The sequence below is a fragment of the Panthera pardus genome, unplaced genomic scaffold (assembly GCF_024362965.1).
Source record: "Panthera pardus isolate Hobbes unplaced genomic scaffold, ASM2436296v1 HiC_scaffold_7, whole genome shotgun sequence".
NCBI lineage: Eukaryota > Metazoa > Chordata > Mammalia > Carnivora > Felidae > Panthera > Panthera pardus.
The window spans coordinates 33,827,358-33,847,891 of record NW_026527002.1 but is presented as its reverse complement, the minus strand read 5'-3'; the positions used below and the strand labels follow the sequence as shown (position 1 = coordinate 33,847,891).

The 20,534-nt window shown below is 34.7% G+C and overlaps 1 protein-coding gene across 4 annotated transcripts in view; it reads left to right on the top strand.

Annotated features, from left to right (window-relative positions):
* RMDN1 (regulator of microtubule dynamics 1) overlaps window positions 1-20,534 on the top strand; it is a 56,360-nt gene that overhangs the window by 24,003 nt on the left and 11,823 nt on the right. For all 4 annotated transcript variants that reach the window (XR_008419968.1, XM_019453400.2, XM_019453399.2 and 1 more), the window contains exons 3-4: window positions 3,209-3,305; window positions 5,356-5,515. Coding sequence is in view for 3 of the 4 variants with exons in the window: in XM_019453400.2 (XP_019308945.1) it covers window positions 3,209-3,305; window positions 5,356-5,515 (257 nt within the window). In the remaining variant the exon portion in view is untranslated. The remainder of the gene's footprint in view (window positions 1-3,208; window positions 3,306-5,355; window positions 5,516-20,534) is intronic.

Sequence of the window (20,534 nt, the reverse complement as noted above, 5' to 3'; positions counted from 1 at the left end):
GGAGCCTGTTTCAGATTCTGTGTCTCCCTCTCTCTGACCCTCCCCCGTTCATGCTCTGTCTCTCTCTGTCTCAAAAATAAACGTTAAAATAGTAATGTCTATATTTACCACAAGATAATGCAAATACCCACTTGGTCGTAATTGAAGAACTCCAGTAGAAAGTTTTTCATTATTTCCTTAAAATAGACAAAATTTAAAACTCCTAAAGATATGCTAATACAGTCACAGTACTCGTGTGTGTGTGTGTGTGCGTGCGTGTGTGAAAGTTCACTTGTAAAGTACCTAAAAGATAATTATAAGTGGCCCATTAGTAAATAAAGATTCGTCATATCACTTCACTTGTCTCTCTTCATATACCTGTATTGATTCCTCTTTGATGAATCTACAGAACTGAGGCTAGTGCTCCTTCATCTGTGTTTCATTGTACTACAGCAGGGCATAAAGAGGTACTGTGCATCCAGTACTGCTTAGGCACAGTATTGTTGATGTGAAAAATTTGCCTTAAATTTTGATGATGTTGCTACTTAGAGCCTTCTAACCCTAGAAAAATCCTAGAGTATCTGAAAAAATCTAGATACTCATTTGTAAGTTCTATAAGGAGAAACTTCTAGAAATAGAGCTGTTTTGCTTGCTTAGAGGAGTAGAGTTTTTGTCCAGATACCTCTCACATGGTTAAGAGTACACGTACCAAGAAAAATCAGAAAGCCAAAATTTACTAACTTAGGTCACATCAGTGACATTTTTTTAAATTCTAAAAATTATGATCTTGTGCATATTCATTTTAGGCTAAATTTAAGATTTCATTGTACAGCTGAATTAATATCTCAGTTCATCCTGGATATTCATTATTAAGTTGAAAAGTAATTTACTTTAAAAGTGTAGTCCATTTTATAGAATATGGTCTCTCTATGTCAGTAACATAGCTTATTTTTAAATATTTTCAGGAAAAGTACAGAGCATTAAACAAGTAAAAAAAAAAAAAAAACAAAACAAAACACAGCTGATTTGCAGATATGAGTGGTCTACAGTATGCTCCCACCCTAGTGCCTATGTGAGTCTGTAGTGTCAGAGTAAGTGCATTTTTTTCCTATAAATTGCACACTGTATGATTTTAGAAATTTCTGTTTAAGAATTAAGAAAAACATATTTAAACCCTGGATATTATAGCTTATGGTACTATACTGTATAATAAAGAAATAGGAAATAAGTGATTTAAGAAGTTAAGAATAGTGCACAAAAGATTTAAATCATTTTAAATTATTAACTTTATTTCTACATTCTTCTTTTAATTGTGTGGATGATGAGTTGAAGCATTCCTAGATCACGTTAAGGACAGTAATCTCTATCAGTCTTCTTGGAAAGTCTGAGAAAAATCAGTGAATAGATTTAAATATAGCTTTGCTATTTACACATACCATGTATACATTCAAATATGCCAGATCAGTATTTTTAATATTGTATAAGTTTTGTGTGACAGCAGCTGTAACAAATTACCACAAATTTAGTAACCTTAAACAACATAGATTTATTATCTTACAGTTCTGTAGTTCAGAAGTCCCCAAAATGGGTCCCGGTAGATTAAAATCAAGGAGTCGGCAGGGCTGTATTTCTTTCTGGAGGCTTTAGGAGAGAATTCTTATTTTCAGCTTCTAAAGGCTTTCCACATTCCTTTACTGAAGACCCCTTTCCTCCATGTTACAAACCAGCAATCATTTCACTCTGGCCTTGTTTTCTTTGTTATACCTCATCTGACGTTCTTCTTCCGCCTTCCTCTTCTACTTTTAAGGACTCCTGGGAGTCCTTAAAATGATCCAAGATCATTTCCTATCTTAAGGTTAGCTGATTAGTAGCCTTAATTCTAGTTACAAACTTAATTCCCCTTTGCCTTGAGACCTATACATTTTTACAGGTTCTGGTGATTAAGATGTAGACCTTTTGGGGACCATTATTCTGCCTACCACAAATATTGACTAAGAATGCTAAGATTACTACTTTTTAAGAATCTTTGGGTTGTTGGGAGTGCCTGGCAGGCTCAGTTGGTAGAGGACACAACTCTCGATCTTGGGGTTGTGAATTTGAGCCCCAGCTTGGGTGTAGAGATTACTTAAAAAAAAATCTTTGGGTTGTTGTAACCCAAATTTGGACAATCAGCCACTGATAAAAATATACAATAAAATGGAAGCAAACTTAAGAAAGTTAACCAGCCATGTGAATATTAAATTCTAACACCCAACCAGATTGAGGTAGGATTAAAGAAGAATTTGCGAATTCATTTAATTTTTCTTAAGCTAGTTATAAGTATATCATGATGCTAACTTAGTAAAAAAATACTTCATATAGTGTCAAATTCAGGAGATTTTTTTCTGGTCTAGAGCTTAATTTTAAAAAAAATTAAACCTCAAATACATTCTTATCAATTAAAGCATACTAAGGTAAATAATAAACTTAATTGAACATATTGAAATGTTGGCTTATCTGTAGGACTAAGTAATACTGTACCCTTATAGAAGACAGTTCAGTATGTTGTTCCTTAGTAATAATTGGAATATCCTGAAATTCAAGCTTACTGTTTTTTTTCAGGAACTAATCAACTTTTTTTAGAGCATCATGTTGTCTATAAGGTTTGTATGTTTTGTAGTAATGTATAAACTAGTTAATGAATTGGTTGGTGTATAGTGCCAGTGAGGGTAGTTTCAGATTCTCTGTGTAGTTAAATTCATGTAAGTTTTTGATGACAGATTTGACTCTTTCTATAACAGCATCTGTATAAGTTAGATCATAGAGTCTAGTGAAACAGTGTGGTGCAGTTCATTCAAATTAATAATTTTCAGTACTGGAAGTGGATATTACATCATCATTTTCAACAATGAATGGTATTTAGCAACAACAACAGAGAGTTTGTGTGTGTGGAGGGTAAGGGTACCATAACTTTCTTGCAGGAAATTGCATTTAAAAAAATATAGTCAGTTCCACAATAAGTTTTCTATGTTTTTCTTTTCTCTGGTTTCAGTAAACACTTAACTGCGATAGCTTCATTTACTTATTTCTACTACACTTAAATATAGGTTCTTCAGAATTTCTGATACTTCTTTATAGGTGATTTCTATATCTAATTTCTTTTTCTTATATATGAAAGTGTTTATATTTCTTAGCATTATTGCCATCTGGCTTGGGAAGACCTACTTTATTGTGTCTTTTTCATTTTTAGTCTTCAGAGTTGAAGAAATTCTTGAACAAGCAGACTACCTATATGAGAGTGGAGAAACAGAAAAACTTTATCAGTTGCTGACTCAATACAAGGAAAGGTAGGCAATATATGATAGGCTTGGGTTTGCAGTTTCCTCAAAGTTTTTGTTATTTAACAATTAAGATGGTTCTTGGTGCTTGAAATTTTTATATTTTTTAAAAAAAATTTTACTGCAAAATAATGTTTCTTAGTGTTTAATTTATAGTATAATGTTTCAGTAAATGATTCACAAGTGCCACATGTATCTCAATGATTTAATAAAGGTGATTCTCCATAGTTATTCTAGTAGAATGTTGAAGTATTTTTTTTACATTTGTTATTTTGCTTTGGATCATATGAGGTAGTTGTTGAATATATGGTTATCTCATATATCTATGTTGTATATTTCTCATCTTTTTAAGTTAATTTCTTACTGGCATAGGATATAAATGAATTAGGATGATCATATGCCACCATTGAATAGTATCTGTGTATCACTTCAAATTTTTTTTTTTAATGTTTATTTTTGAGAGGGAAAGAGAATGCAAGCAGGGGAGGGACAGAGTGAGTGGGAGATGCAGAATTCGAAGCAGGCTTCAGGCTCTGAGTTGTCAGCACAGAGCCCATTGCGGGGCTTGAACTCATGAACCGTGAGATCATGACCTGAGCTGAAGTCGAACGCTTAATGACTAAGCCACCCAGGCGCCCCTGTGTATCAATTTAGAAGCAGTTTTTTAGAGAAACTAAAAATGCCTCCTTTTTCCATTTTAAGTATTAGATTACATGTTTAGTCCAGAGTATCACTATGTAGTCAGTTTGGGGGAGGATTCAAGTGGAAGGAGATTCTACCCTATTAAATAGGTTAAATAAGGCTAAAATGGCATTGCCAGACCACATATTTACTTAATCTTCTAAGCTAAAGATATTGAGTCATTTTCAGCTACCTTTCTTAGATTCCCAAGACCAGTTTTCCACCACAACCCATCAATTTTACTTCCCAAATGTCTATAGGATCCATTTTTTCCTCTCCATGTTCCCCTTAGTTACTTGTAGGGGCTGGTTTGGTATTTTATAGTCCTTTCAGTAATTACTTGAAAAGCAAGCTGTAAGATAGTTACCCCATATTTAATTATAGATATACAGTTGCTACCTTTAGTTTCAAAATTTTACGTGAATACCATTTTTTTAAGTTTATTTATTTATTTTGAGAGAGTAAGCGAGAGAGAACGTGAGCAGGGGAGGAGCAGAGAGAGAGGGAAAAAGAGAATCCCAAGCAGGCTCTGCTGTCAGTGCAGAGCCCCATGCAGGGCTTGATCCCGTAACCGTGAGATCATGACCTTAGCTGAAATCAAGAGCTGGATGCTCAACCGACTGAGCCACACAGGCCCCCCAGGTGAATACCATTTTTTGTTAAGAAATATATAATGGGCTTAAGGGCAGACATTTAATAAAAAGGATTAAAAGTCTAATGTTTTAAAAAATATTTCTAACTCTTAATTATGGTTACTATTTCATTTATTAACCATTTCTTAGTTTATAAAAGTATTTTCAAATGGAAGTTCTTCAAGGGGTCCAGTGCCCTTACTTGAAATATTTCATGCATCATGGAATGGATGACACACGCAAACATAGGATTTATCTTGAGATTTTGTTATATTCAATCATTTATTAACACATATTTATCATATGCCTATTGTGTGCCAGGTACTGTATTTTGGTCTACGGATATAGCAGTTTTGTTTTTTAAAGCATGATCCTGTCTATAAAACTTATTTATTTTATGGGACTATCTGAACCAGGTAGTGAGTTGTCTGAAGTGCCAAAGTCTTAAGTTACATGTTGAATTTGTAGTGCAAGTGTTTGGAGAATTAAAATACAAAGGTCTTTTCTAAGGAAGTTAGTATTTTAGATATCATAAGAAAGTTTAATATTTATGTGTAGTATTTTGTAGGAAATTTTAGCAAATAAAGTTTTTGTGTGAAAGAATATAGCATTGTGAATAATGACTTTTGACACTGCTAAATCTTCACTGACCTGTAAGACCATCATTATGTATTCATTAGTGCTGTGACCTTTAACAATTTTTACATTTGAGCTAAACTGGTTATTTTATATTTATTTCAAATTAGTGAAGACGCAGAGTTACTGTGGCGTTTGGCACGGGCATCACGTGATATAGCTCAGCTTAGTGGAACCTCAGAAGAGGAGAAAAAGCTCTTGGTCTATGAAGCCCTAGAGTATGCAAAAAGAGCACTAGAAAAAAATGAACGCAGTTTTGCAGCTCATAAGGTGAGGTCCTTAATATAATAAACTGTTACTATCTATTGAGAGGTACATTAGTCTATACCTACCTATGATTCCTGATTTATGTGGGAAAGAAAATTTGTCTATATTAAAGAAGTAGGGAAGAGATTTATTTTTATAACATTTGTTCAAAAAGATGTAGTTTTTTCTTTGCATTCTTGAACATTTATTCTAACTTTATTAGTGTGTTGATAACTTAGTTTTGTGAATGCTTATTTTTTTATTTTTAAAAATTTTTTAACATTTATTTATTATTGAGAGACAGAGACAGAACATGAGCATGGGAAGGGCAGAGAGAGAGGAAGACAGAGTCTGAAGCAGGCTCCGGCTCTGAGCTATCAGCACAGAGCCCGACGTGGGGCTCGAACCCACAAACTGCGAGATCATGACCTGAGCCAAAGTCGGATGCTTAACCGACTGAGCCACCCAGGCGCCCCTGTGTATGCTTATTTTTAAACAGTTAATAGTTTCATGAATTACCTATACCTTTATTCCTAGTAGTATAAGCACTTGACAATTGTTTACTCATTTTCCTCACATTATATTTCTGTTTTATGTAGAGGTGAGAGTAGAGTGGCTGGACAGCTGAGACCTAGTGTAACTTTCACATGTAACTCTGCTACTTTCTGAATTTCCTAATTGGTTTAGAATAATGTTTTTCAATGGACACTGTAGGGAGACATGGGGACATTATTTGTCTTTTGATTAGGACATCATGTTATCATGTTGGACTATCCTCAGCAGACCCCCAAAGTCATTGTGACAGCCAAATTCCATCTCCACCATTTCTAAATGCTCCCTTCTTAGAGGCCAGTCTCCCTCAGCACCCCCTCCCTGATTAATACTGGTTTATATTAAAAATAAAAAATAAGGATTCTTTAAGTTTGTTGAGATTTATTTTATAACCCAGAATATGGTCCAGCTTTGTAAATTTTCTTTGTGCACATGAAAAGAATGCTTATTCAGTTTCTTGTTGGGAGTATTTTATAAATGTCATTCAGGTCAAGTTGGTTCATAGTGCTGTTTGAGTCTTCTGTATCCTTAATGATACTCTGTCTGGTTGCTCTATAAATTATTGAGAGAAGGATGTTGAAACGTCCAAGTATAGTTGTAGGTTTGTTTCTTTGCAGTATTTTTAAATTTTTTTCTTTCTTTTCTCTTGAATTTTATTTTACTTTTTAAAATTTACATCCAAGTTAGTTAGCATATAGTGCAACAATGATTTCAGGAGTAGATTCCTTAATGCTCCTTACCCATTTAGCCCATCCACCCTCCCGCAACCCCTCCAGTAACCTTCTGTTTGTTCTCCATATTTAAGAGTCGCTTATATTTTGTCCCCCTCCCTGTGTTTATATTACTTTTGCTTCCCTTCCCTTGTGTTCATCTGTTCTGTGTCTTAAAGTCCTCATCTGAGTGAAGTCATATGATATTTGTCTTCCTTTGACTAATTTCACTTAGCATAGTACCTTCTAGTTCCATTCACATAGTTGCAAATGGCCAGATTTCATTCTTTTTGATTGCTGGGTAATACTCCATTATGTATATAGACCACAGCTTCTTTATCCATTCATCCATTGATGGACATTTGGGCTCTTTCCATACTTTGGTTATTGTTGATAGTGCTGCTATAAACATTGGGGTGCATGTGCCCACTCAAAACAGTATAACTGTATCCGTTGGATAAATACCTAGCAGTGCAATTGCTGGGTTGTAGGGTAGTTCTATTTGTAATTTTTTGAGGAACCTCCATCCTGTTTTCCAGAGTGGCTGCATCAGTTTGCATTCCCACCAGCAGTGCAAGAGAGATCCTCTTTCTCCGTATCCTTGCCAACATCTGTTGTGCCTGAGTTGTTAATGTTAGCCATTCTGACAGGTGTGAGGTGGTATCTCATTGTGGTTTTGATTTGTATTTCCCTGATAATGAGTGATGTTGAGCATTTTTTCATGTGTCAGTTGGCCATCTGGATGTCTTCTTTAAAGAAGTATCTATTCATGTCTTTTGCCCATTTCTTCACTGGATTATTTGTTTTTTGGGTGTTGAGTTTGATAAGTTCTTTATAGATTTTGGATACTAACTCTTTATCTGATATGTCATTTGCAAGTGTCTTCTCCCATTCTGTCGGTTGCCTTTTAGTTTTGCTGATTGTTTCCTTCACTGTGCAGAAGGCTTTTTATTTTGATGGGATCCCAGTAGTTCATTTTTGCTTTTGTTTTCCTTGCCTCTGGAGATGTTAAGAAGTTGCTGTGGCCAAGATCAAAGAGATTTTTGCCTGCTTTCTCCTCATGGATTCTGATAGCTTTCTGTCTTACATTTAGGTCTTTCATCGATTTTGAGTTTATTTTTGTGTATGGTGTAAGAAAGTGGTCCAAGTTCATTTCTCTGCATATCGCTGTCTATTTTTCCCAGCACCATTTGCTGAAGAGACTGTCTTTATTCCATTGGATAGTCTTTCCTGCTTTGTCAAGATTAGTTGGCCATAGGTTTGTGGGTCCATTTCTGGGTTCTCTATTCTGTTCCATTGATGTGAGTGTCTGTTTTTGTGCCAGTACCATACTGTCTTGATGATTACAGCTTTGTAATACATCTTGAAGTCAGGATTGTGATGCCTTCTGCTTTGGTTTTCTTTTTCAAGATTGCTTTGGCTTATCGGTGTCTTTTCTGGTTCCATATAAATTTTAGGATTTTTTGTTCTAGCTCTGTGAAGAATCCTGGTTAATTTGATAGATACTGCGTTTTTGTTTTTGTTTTTGTTTTTAATTTAAAAAATTTTTTTAGAGAGAGAGCATTAACAGGGGAAGAGAGGCAGGGAGAGAAAGAGAGAGAGACAGAGAGAATCCTAAGCAGGCTCCATGGTCAGCACACAGCCTGATGCTTGGCTTGATCCCATAACCCTGGGATCATGACCTGAGCTGAAATCAAGGACCCTCAACTGACTGAGCCACCCAGGTGCCCCTTTTTGCAATTTATTAATTTTTGCAGCATGTATTTTAAAGTGCTGTTATTAGGAATATAAACATTTAGGATCGATTATATTTTCTTGATGCATTGACCTCTTTATCATTATAAAATGATCCCCTTTATCTTTGAAATAACTCTTGGGTTTTTTTGTTTTTTTCTTTTTCTTTTGGTTTTATAGTCTACTTTGTTTGATATTAACATAGCAACTCTTATTTTCTTTTGATTAATGAAAGAATTTGTAGCATGTTACATCCTTTTCTGTCCTTTTACTTTTAACTGATTGTGTCCTTATATTTAACATATACTTGTAAACAGGTGATAAGTCTTTGATTTTTACTTCTGTATTTCGCATCATATAAAATTCATTATTGTAATAACGTACACTGCAGTGGATTTTTAGCATTTTCACTGTGTTGTGCAGTCATCATCGCTGTCTAATTCCAGAATATTTTTGTTACTCCCAAAACAAACCTTATATTTATTACCAGTTAATCCCAATTCTCCACTTTCTGTCCCCTGCCAAGCACTAATCTAGTTTCTGTCTCTGTGAATTTGCCTGTTCTAGACATTTTATATAAATGGAATCATATAATATGTGTCCTTTGTGTGTTTGGCTTCTTTCCCTTAGCATAATATTTTCAAGGTTTATCCATACTATGTGACAGTACTTCATTTTTTTATGACTGAGTAATACTTCATTGTTTGGGTATACCAGTTTTGTTTATCCATCAACTGGTGAACATTTAGGTTGTTTCTCCTTTTTTGCTATTATGAATAATAGCACTGTAAACAATTGTGTACAAGTTTTTGTGTGAACGTCTGCTTTCACTTCTTTTTTTTCTTATTGAGGTAACTTCACACAACATAAAATTAACCATTTTAAAGTGCCCAATATAGTGACATTTAATACATTTACAATGTGGTGTAACCATTACCTCTGTGTAGTTCCAGAACACTTGTATCACCCTGGAAGGAAACCCTGTACCCATTAAGTAGTCACTTTCTATTTACTCTTATTTCCAGCCCTTGGCAAACACTAATCTGCTTTCTGTCGCTATGGCTTTACCTACTCAGGATATTTCCTAGAAGTGGAGTCATATAGAATGGGATCGTTTGTGTCTGACATCTTTCACTTATCATGTTTTTGAGGCCCATCCACATTGTAACATGTATCAGTACTTTATTCCTTTTTATGGATGAATAATATTCCATTGTATGGATATATATACCACATTTTGTTTACCCATTGATTAGTTGATGGACATTTGGATTATTTCCACATTTTTGGATATTGTTTATAACTATCAACAGTCATGTACAAATATTTGTTTAAATACCTGTTTACAGTTCTTTTGAGTATGTATCTAGGAATGGACTTGCTGGGTCATATGTAATTCTATGTAATTCTTTTTGAGGAACTGTCAAATTGTTCTTCAAAGTAGCTGTACTATTTTACATTACTGACAGCAATGTATGAGAGGGTTCCAGTTGCTTCACAACCTTGCTAACTCTTGTAATTATCCATTAAAAAAAATTAACAATTACTGGGTGTGAAGTGGTTTCTTATGGTTTTGATTTGCATTTTCTAATGAGTAATGATGTTGAGCATCTTTTCATGTGCTTATTTGACATTTGTCTATCTTCTTTGGAGAAATATCTATTCAAATTCTTTGCCCATTTTTAAACTGGGTTTGTCTTTTTATTGTTGAGGGTTTTGTTTGTTTATTTTTGAGAGAGAGCACAAGTGGAGAGGGGCAAAGAGAGAGGGGGACAGAGGATCCAAAGCACACTCTGCACTGAGAGCAGCGAGCCTGATGTGGGACTCAAACTCATGAATCATGAAATCATGACCTGAGACGAAGTTGGACACTCACAACTGAGCCACCCAGGGGCCCCTTTATTTAGTTTTAAGAGTCTTTTCTGAATATAAGTCTCTGGTTATATATATAATGTGCAAGTATTTTCTCCCATTATGTGGATTGTCTTTTTACTTTCTTGATGATGTTCTTTGATGCATAAGTTTTTAATTTTGAAGAAGTCCAGTTTAGTTTTCTTTGATTGCTTGTGCTTTTGGTGTCATATCTAAACTCTTGTCCAGTCCAAAATTACACAGATTTTCACCTATTTGTTTCTAAGAGTTTTATATCTTTTAGCCTTTACATTTAGTCTTTGATCCTAAAAAGTTAACCTTTATACATGGTGAGGTAGGAGTTCAAATCCATTCTTTTCCATGTAAATTTCCAGTTGTCCCAGCACCATTTGTTGACTCTTTTTTCTCCATTTTCATCCTTGATGAGAATCAGTTGAACATAAATGTATGAGTTTATTTTTGAATTCTCAATTCTCTTTCATCAGTCTACATGTAGACCTGTTGGTCTTTGTGCCAGTATCACGATGTCTTCATTACTATAGCTTTGTGAAAAGTTTTGAAATAAGTAACTGTGAGTCCTCTGTTCTTTTTTAAGATGATTTTGAGAATTCTGAGTTTCTTCAATTTTCATACATATTTTAGGATCAGCTTGTAAATTTCTGCAAAGGAGCCAGTTGGGTTTTTGATACGGATTTCATGGAGTCTGTAGAGTAGTTTGGGGAGTAGTTTGCCATTTTGACAGCATTGTGTCTTCCAATCCACAGACAAGTGTTGTCTTTCCATTTATTTAGATCCTTTTTTTTTTTCCAACAGTGTTTTGTAATTTTCATTGTGCAAGTCTTGTACTTCTTTGGTTAGATTTATTCTTTAAGTATTTTATTCTTTTTAATGCTATTGGAATTCTTAATTTCATTTTCAGATTGTTCATTGCTAGTGTATAGGAGTGCAACTGATATTTGATCTTATATACTATAGCTTTGCTAAACTCATTTATTGGTTCTATCTACTAGTTTTTTTGTAGATTATTTAGGGTTTTTATTTTTTCTTTTTTTTCTTTTAGAGAGTAGGTGAGTGGACAAGAGGGGCAGAGGGGGAAAGAGAGAATCTTAAGTAGGCTCCACGCACAGCAGGGAGCCTGATAGGGGGCTCCATCCCATGATCATGGGGTCATGACCTGAACCGAAATCAAGAGTTGGACACTCAACTAACTTAGCCACCCAGGTGCCCCTATTTAGGGTTTTTCTTTTTTCTTTTCTTTTTAAAAAGTGAAAGGAAAAATAAATTTTAATAATTTAATCCAATATAGCCAAAATATTAATTCAGTTTGTGATCAATAAAAATAATTTTATTATTTTTTTAATAGAATTTATGGTCCAGTTGGCTAACATACAGTGTGTACCATATGCTTTTGGTTTTGGGGGTAGATTCCTGTGATCCATTGCTTATATACAACATGCAGTGCTCATCCCAGCAAGTGCCCTTAAAATGCCCATCACCCATTTTCCCCTCTCCCTAACCCCTAAGATTTTTCTATATATGACCATGTCATATATAAATAAACTATCTGTGCATAGTTTTAGTTTTTTCTTTACAATTTGGACACCTTTTATTTTATATATATATATATATATATATATATATATATATTTTTTTTTTTTTTTTTTTTTTTTTTTAACGTTTATTTACTATTGCAAGACAGAGTCAGAGTGTGAGCAGGGGAGGGGCAGAAGGAGAGGGAGACACAGAATCTGAAGCAGGCTCCAGGCTCTGAGCTGTCAGCACAGAGCCTGATGCGGGGCTCGAACCCCCAAACCACAAGATCATGACCTGAGCTGAAGTCAGATACCTAACTGACTGTGCCACCCAGGCGCCCTGGACACCTTTTATTTCTTAATCTTGCTTTGTTTTCCTGGCCAGAACTTCCAGTACAATGATGAGAAGAAGTGACAAAAGCAAATATCTTTGTCTTGTTCCTGATTGTAGGAGGAAAGCTGCTAGGCTTTCACTACTAACTGTGACGTTAACTGTGGGCTTTCCATAAATGCTCCTAATCAGTTGAGAATGTTTCCTTCCAGCAACTAGTTTGTGGAGTGTTTTTATCATGAAAGGGTGTTGGAATTTGTCAGATGCTTTTTTCTGTGTCTGTTGAGATCATCATGTTGGTTTCTTCCCCCTTCATTCTGTTAATGTGGTATCTTCCCTCAATTGATTTTTGTATGGTGAATGAACCTTGTATTTTGGGATAAATCTCACTTGGTCACGTTGTGTAATCCTTTTAATAGGCTGCTGAATTCAGCTTGCCATTATTTTGTTGAGGAATTTTATATCATAAGAGACACTAGTCTTTAGTTTTTTCTTTTTCTCTGGTTTTATTGAGGAAGAATTGACATACATCACTGTGTAAGTTTAAGGTCTATAGCATGATGGTTTGATTGCATATACTGTGAAGTGATTACTACAGTCGGTTCAGCTGATAGTCCATCTTCTAATATAGATGCAGTAAAAAGGAAAGAGAAGAAAAAAAGAAAAGTATTTTTTCCTTGTGATGAGAACTCTTAGGGTTTACTCTCTTACCAACTTCTCTATATATGATACATCAAGTTTAGCTATAGTCTTCATGTTGTACATTACATCCCTAATATAGTTCACCCTTGAACAACAAGGGATGCTAATCCCTATGCAGTTGAAAATCCACATAAAACTTTTGACGTTCCAAAAACTTAACTTCTAATAACCTGTTGACTGGAAGCCTTAATGATAACGTAAATAATCAATACATTATTTTGTATGTTATAGGTCTTATATACTGTATTCTCCCTATAAAGTAAATTACAGAAAAGAAAGTATTACTAAAAAAAAATCATAAGGAAAATAAATTCACACTGTATCTTCTCAAGAGAAATCCATGCATAAGTGGATCCACACAGTTTAAATTTGTGTTTTTCAGCTGTACTTATTTATTTTATAACTAGAAGTTTATACATTTTGACCATCTTCCTTCAATTCCCCTTTCTCCTACCTTCCGCCTCTGGTAGCCACAAGTCTTATGCCTTTTTTTTGTTTGTTTAAGATTCCACATATAAGTGAAATCATACAGTACTTTTATTTCACTTAGCATAATGCTTTCAGAGTCTATCTATGTTGTTGCAAATGGCAGAATTTCCTTTTTTTTTAATACCTGAATAATATTTCATTGTGTATGTGTATACACACACATACACATACACACACACAACTGCTTTATTCATCTTCTATTGGATCTGTACTTAGGTTGTTTCCATGTCTTGGCTATTGTAAATGCTACTATGAACATAGAGGTACAGATATCTTTTCAAATAGGTAATTTCATTTTGGGGGGATAAATTCCCAAGTAGAAATGATGGATCATATGGTAATTCTATTTTTAATTTTTTTTTGAGCATCTTTCATACTGTTTTCCATAGGGGCTGTAACAATTTAAAATCCCACCAACAGTGCATAAGGGTTCCCTTTTCTCCACATCCATGCCAGCATTTATTTCCTTTTTTTTTTTTAAGTTTATTTTGAGAGAGAGAGAGAGAAAACGCATGTGTGAGAGAGAGAGGGGCAGAGAGAGAGAGAGAGAGAGACAATACCAAGCAGGCTCTGTGGGGCTCAATCCCATGACTGTGAGATCATGACCTGAGCCGAAATCAAGAGTAGGATGCTCAACCATCTGAGCCACCCAAGTGCCTCTATCTCTTTTTGATGATGGCCATTCTAACAGATTTGAGGTGATGCCTCGTTGCTATTTTAATTTGCATTTCTTTAATGACTAGTGATGTTGAGCATCTTTTCATGCACCTGTTGGTCTTTCATATATCATCTTTGAATTTTTTTTAATTTTTTTTTTTTACATTTATTTATTTTTGAGAGACAGAAACAGAGTGTGAGCAGGGGAGGGGCAGAGAGAGAAGGAAACACAGAATCCGAAGCAGGCTCCAGGCTCTGAGCAAGCTGTCAGCACAGAGCCTGACACAGGGCCTGAACCCACAAACTGTGAGATCATAACCTGAGCTGAAGTCGGACGCTCAACCCACTGAGCCACCCAGGCACCTCAATATATCATCTTTGAAGAAATGTCTATTCAGGTCCTCTGCCCACTTTTTAATTGCACTGATTTTTCTTCTGCTGTTAAATTGTATGTAATTGTATGAATTATAATTCAGATATTAACCCCTTATTACATAGATCATTTGCAAATATTTTCTCCCGTTAGGTACACTTCATTTTGTTGATGGTTTCTTTTCCTGTGCTGAAGCTTTTTAGTTTGATGTAGTCCCACTTGTTTATTTTTTATTTCGTTGCCTGTGCTTTAGGTGTCATATCCAAAAAATGGTTACCAAGACCCATGTTAAGAGGCTTTATTCCTGTTGTCTTTAGGAGTTGCATAGTTTCAGGTTTTACATTTAAGCCTTTAACTTATTTTGAGTTAATTTTTGTGAGTGGTGCAACGTTTATTCCTTATACATGTGAATATCCAGTAACCCTAGTGCCATTTTTGTAGTCTGTCCTTCTCAATTGAATATTCGGGGCTCCATTGTCAGATATTAGTTGACTGTATAGTCTTGGGTTTATTTCTGGGTTCTCAGTTCTGACTCATTTGTTTTTATGCAGTGCCATGCTCTTTTAATGCCTATAGCTTTATACTTTTTCTTCTTTCACAGGATTTCTTTGGCTATTCAGGGTCTTTGTGGTTCCCTATAAATTTTAGGTATGTTGTTTTCTACATCTGTAAAAAAATGCCATTGGTATCTTTATGAGGATTGTGTTGAATCTATACACAGATTTTGGTGGTATTGACGTTTTAACAATATTAATACTTCCAGGGCACAAATAGTGATTACCTTTCAATTTATTTGTATCTTCTTTGTTTTCTTTCATCACTGTCTTGCAGTTTTCAGAGTAGAAATCTTTGGCCTTCTTATATACACTTATCCTATTTGGTTGTTTTTGAGGCTCTTGTTATTTCTTTGTCAGAAAATTTGTTGCTAGCATATAGAAATGCTACTGATATTTACATGTTAAATTTATATCTTGCAACTTTACTGAATTTGTTGATTAAACAGATTTTTGTTTGAATTTGGTTGCATCTTTACAACTTTCTATATATAGAATCATGTCATGTACAAATAGAGACATTCTACTTCTTCCTTTCCAATTTTGATACCTTTTATTTCTTTTTCTTGCCTGATTGCTCTGGGTAGGACTTCAAGTACTGTGTTGAATAGGAGTGGTAAAAGTGGGTACCCTTGTCTTATTCTTGATCTTAGAGGACATCTTAAGCCTTTCATCATTGAGTATGATGTTAGCTGTGGTTTATCATGTATGGTCTTTATTATGTTGAGATATGTTCCTTCTATGTCTAATTCAACTTGTTAGGAGTTTGTTTTTTTTTTTTATCATGAAGGGATATTGAATTTTGTCAGATTCTTTTTCTGCATGTATTAAAATATGATTCTTTTCTTTCTGTTAATGTGATACATCACTTTGATTGATTTGTGTATGTTGAATTGTTTTTGCATCCCAGGGATAAATCCCACTTGATCGTCGTGAATGATTTTTTTTAATGATCTACTGAATTTGGTTTGCTAGTATTTTACTGACAGTTTTTGCAACTATATTAGGTTTCTTTTGTTGTGATGTTTTGTGATGGTTTTGATATCAAAGTAACACTGGTGTCATAGAATACTTAGAGGCATGTTCACTTTTTCTGGGTTTTTTTTGTTTGTTTGTTTTTTGGAAGAATTGATAGAAGCTTGGTGTTAATTCTTTTTAAACATTTGGTAGAATTCACTAGTGAAGCCATCTGGTCCTGGCCTTCGCTTTGTTGGAAATTCTTTTGATTACTAACTCTTTATTACTACTTATTATTCATTTATTCGGATTTTTTGCTTATTCTTACATCAGTTGGATTGTTGTTTCTAGGAATTTTTCAGGTTTTCTAGGTCAATTAATCTGTTGCCATATGATTGTTGCTACTATTCCTTTATAATCTTTTTTATTCCTAGATTTATTACTGAGGTTAGTAGTAATGTATGCCCTCTTTGACTCCTGATTTTAGTAATTTAACTTTTGTTCTCTTATTATGTCTAGCTAAAAGTTTATAAATTTTGTTGATCTTTTCAGAAAATTAACTTGGTTTTGCTGCTCTTCTCCATTTTTCCTATTCTTTATTTTATTTATCTCCACTCTAATCTTTATTATTCCCTTCCTTCTGTTTACTTTAGGTTAATTTGCTCTTCTTTTTCTAGGTTTTTTTTTTTTTTAATTTTAGAGAGAGAGTGTGTGAGCAGGGGAGGGGAGCAGGGGAAGAGAGAGAGAGAATCTTAAGCAGGCACCATGCTAAGTGCGGAGCTGGACATGGGGCTCACACCCATGATCCTGTGATCATGACCTGAGCCAAAATCAAGAGTTGGGAATTCAACTGACTGAGCCACCCAGGTGCCCCTTCTTTTTCCAGTTTCTTAAGGTATAAGGTTAGATTATTGACTTGATTTCTTTAAATATATATTTTTTATTTTTTTTCTTAAGTTTTTTTATTTTGAGAGAGAGCATGTGAGATTGAGCAGGGGAGGGGTATAAGACAGGGAGAGAAAGAATCCCAGGCAGGCTCCCAAACCCACAAACTACAGGATCATGACCTGAGCCAAAATCAAGAGTGGGATGCTTAACCAACTGAGACACCCAGCCACATCTTGATATCTTTCTTTAAGGTAACCATTTACAGCTATAAGTTTCCCTCTGAATACAATTTTGCTAAATCCCACAAATTTTGTTGTGTTGTGTTGTTTTTGTTCTTAGGGAATTTAAAATTTTTTCTTGTGATTTCTTATTTGAATGTGTTATTTGGGAATGTGTTTTTTTAATTTCTACATAATTGTGAATCATCCAAATTTCCTTCTTTTATTAATTTCCATTTTCATTTTACTGTGGTCAGAGAACATACTTTGAGGCTTTTTTATGGCCTAGTATCTTGTCTATCCTGGAAAATATTCCATGTGAATTGAGAAGAATACGGTGTTGGGTAGAGTGTTCTGTACATGTATGCTAGCTAGGTCTAATTAGTATATAGTATTGTTTGAGTCTTCTATTTGATGATTTTTTCCTAGAACTAATTTGATGATTTTTGACTAGTTCTATCCAGTCTTGGAAGTGGAGTATTGAAGTCCCCAACTATTATGGTTGAATTGTCTCTTTCTACATATATTTGTTTATAATTGTTATATGTTCTTGATACTGTTTTTCTTTGTCTCTCATGTAACAGTTTGATTCTAAAGTCTGTTTTGTCTGATATTAGATCATTATCTAATTCTAATTAGTATATCACTTCAGCTTTCTTGTGAGTACGGTTTATGTGCTAAACTTCCCTGTTTTTTGTTTTTTTTACTGTTCATTTATTTTGGAAAGAGGGAGAGAGAACACAAGCTGGGGAGGGGTAGAAAGAGAGGGAAACACAGAATCTGAAGCAGGCTCTGAGCTGCAGCATAGAGCCCAATGCAGGGCTCAAACCCACAGACTATCATGACCTGAGCCAAAGTCAGGTGCTTAAGTGACGGAGCCACCCAGGTGCCCTAAAATTTCCCTGTGTTTTACTTTAAATGTATATACATTTGAATACATATATATTATATACATATATATATGTATATATGTATATTGAATACATATATACATCTGAATCTAAATTGTATTGTAGACAGTATATAGTTGAATCCTGTGTTTTAATACATTCTGCTGCTAATCTTTGTCTTTTAATTGGAGAGTTTAACCCATTCACATTTAAAGTGTAATTGACAATAAGAAGTTCTTTTGCAATTTTGGTATTTGTTTTCGATCTTTTGTTTCTTAAGTCCTCCATTAGTGTCCTTTATTTAGTATTCCATAGATTTATTTTATTTTGCCATTTTCATTCTTTTATTTCTTATACTGTATATTTTGAGTTATACTCTTAATGGTTATCCTGAGTAATACCATTACCATCATCATTTGTAATTACCAAGTTCATATTGGATGTCAATTTCAGTAGTATACCAACTTTGCTCTTATATATCTCTGCTCCCATCCCCTTATTCTGACACAGTCAGCTAGCATTTTGATCTTGGACTTCCCAGTCTCCAGAAATGATGAGTAATAACATTTCTGTTATTTTAGCTGACCACTCTAGTGTTTTGTTCTATCAGGACAAACAGACTAAAGCAGGTGTCCATGGTTTCTGATTTGGCTGTTAATCTTATTGAGGACTCTTTGTACATGACAAGTCATTTCTCTCCTATTTTCCAGATCATCTGTTTTTTTATCTTTGACAGTTTGATTCTGCTGTTTCTGGTTGTGGATCTCTTAAATTTATCTTATTTGGGGTTCTTTGTTTTCATCAAAGTAGAGAAGTCTTTGGCATTTATGTTTTTAAGTATTCATTCTACTCCCTTTCTCTCCTCTTCTCTCCTACTGGGACTCCTCTTACGTGTATTTTGGTAGATATGTGGGTGTCTCACAGGCCTCTGAGTCTGTGTTCATTTTTCTTCTTTCTTTTTACTTTCTGTTTCTCATAGAGTGTAATCTTAATTGACCTGATACCTTCAAATTAGCTAATTCTTTCTTCTGTCCACATCCACTTTTGAGCCCTTAATTCAATGTTGTGAATTTTTTATTCCATTTATTGTACTTCCCACCTTCAAAGTATATGTTTGGTTCCATTTTATAATCTCTGCTTCTTTATTGATAATTCTCTATTTAATGAGACATTGTTCTTAGTATACTTTAGTTCTTCACACATAATTTCCTTGTTGAACATACATAAAGTCTAGGAAGCCCAACATCTGGGCTTCTTCAGGCATAGCTAGCTTCCTTTGATTTTTTTCCTCCTGTATGTGGGTTATATATTCTTATGTTTTGCATGCCCTGTAATTTTTTTGTTGAAAACTGGACACGTTAACTATTATAATACGGTAAATCTGGAAATCAGGTTCTCTCCTTTCCCAGAATTTGTTGTTGCTGCTTTTAGTATGTGTTGTTTTTTTTCTTTTTTCTAAGATTTTGTTTTAAGTAATCTCTACACACAACATGGGGCTCAAACAACCCTAAGATCAAGGGTTGCATGCTCTACCGATTGAACCAGCCAGGTGCTTGTGTTGTTTTTCTTGTAACTTCTTGACCAGATTCTGTAAAGTCTGTGTTCTTTGTTATATGTAGCCACAGAAGTCTCTGTTCTCTTAGTTTAGTGGTCACCAAATGATTGGGCAGACATTTTATAAAATGTTTGGAGCCAAAATGCTTTCCATTCTTGGTCATGGGGCTCTCTGTATGTGTTGGGACATACCATTAGCCCTTAGCTGGGCAGTTTTAAACTGTGCCTTGGCTTTCACTTTCAATATGTGAAGAGCCTTAAGCTCAGGGCCTTCTCAGATCTTTCCTAAGCTTTTTGTTTTTGTTTTTGTTTTTGGCTATGGTGTTATTGCATAATTAGCAAAATGTTTTGCCATTTAATTCAATAACAAAATAATTCACATTCCATGATGCTTTCAAAGCATGACATTTGAAGTCCATTTTATCTTCCTTTGACCTATGCATTGGTAATAAAGTGTCATGGTATGGAGTATGCGTGGCACTCCAAATGCTTTCAGGTTATAACACTATCACTGTGATTTACAGTGTATGGAGCAGCAGTAAGAATCAGTTAAAATATTACATATGATCTCTTATCACAATTCAACCCTGCCATTGTTGAGCAAAGCCAGTCAATTCATAAGTGGTGAGTGTGACTGTGTTGTAGTAAAGCTTTATTTGTGAGCACTGATATTTGAATTCAACATAATTTTCGTATGTCATGAAATATTCTTTTGGGTTTTCTTATTTATTTATTTATTTATTTATTTATTTATTTATTTATTTTAATGTTTATTTAACAGAGAGACAAATGTTTATTTGACAGAGAGACAGAGCATGAGCAAGGGAGGGGCAGAGAGAGAGGGAGACACAGAATCTGAAGCAGGCTCCAGGCTCTGAGCTGTCAGCACAGAGCCTGACGCGGGCTTGAACTCACAGACTGCGAAAGTCAGTCGCATGCTTAAAGCCAAAGTCGGATGCTTAACCGACTGAGCCACCCAGGTGCCCCATCTTTTGGCTTTTCTTTATTGAACCTTTCCAGCACCCTTAGG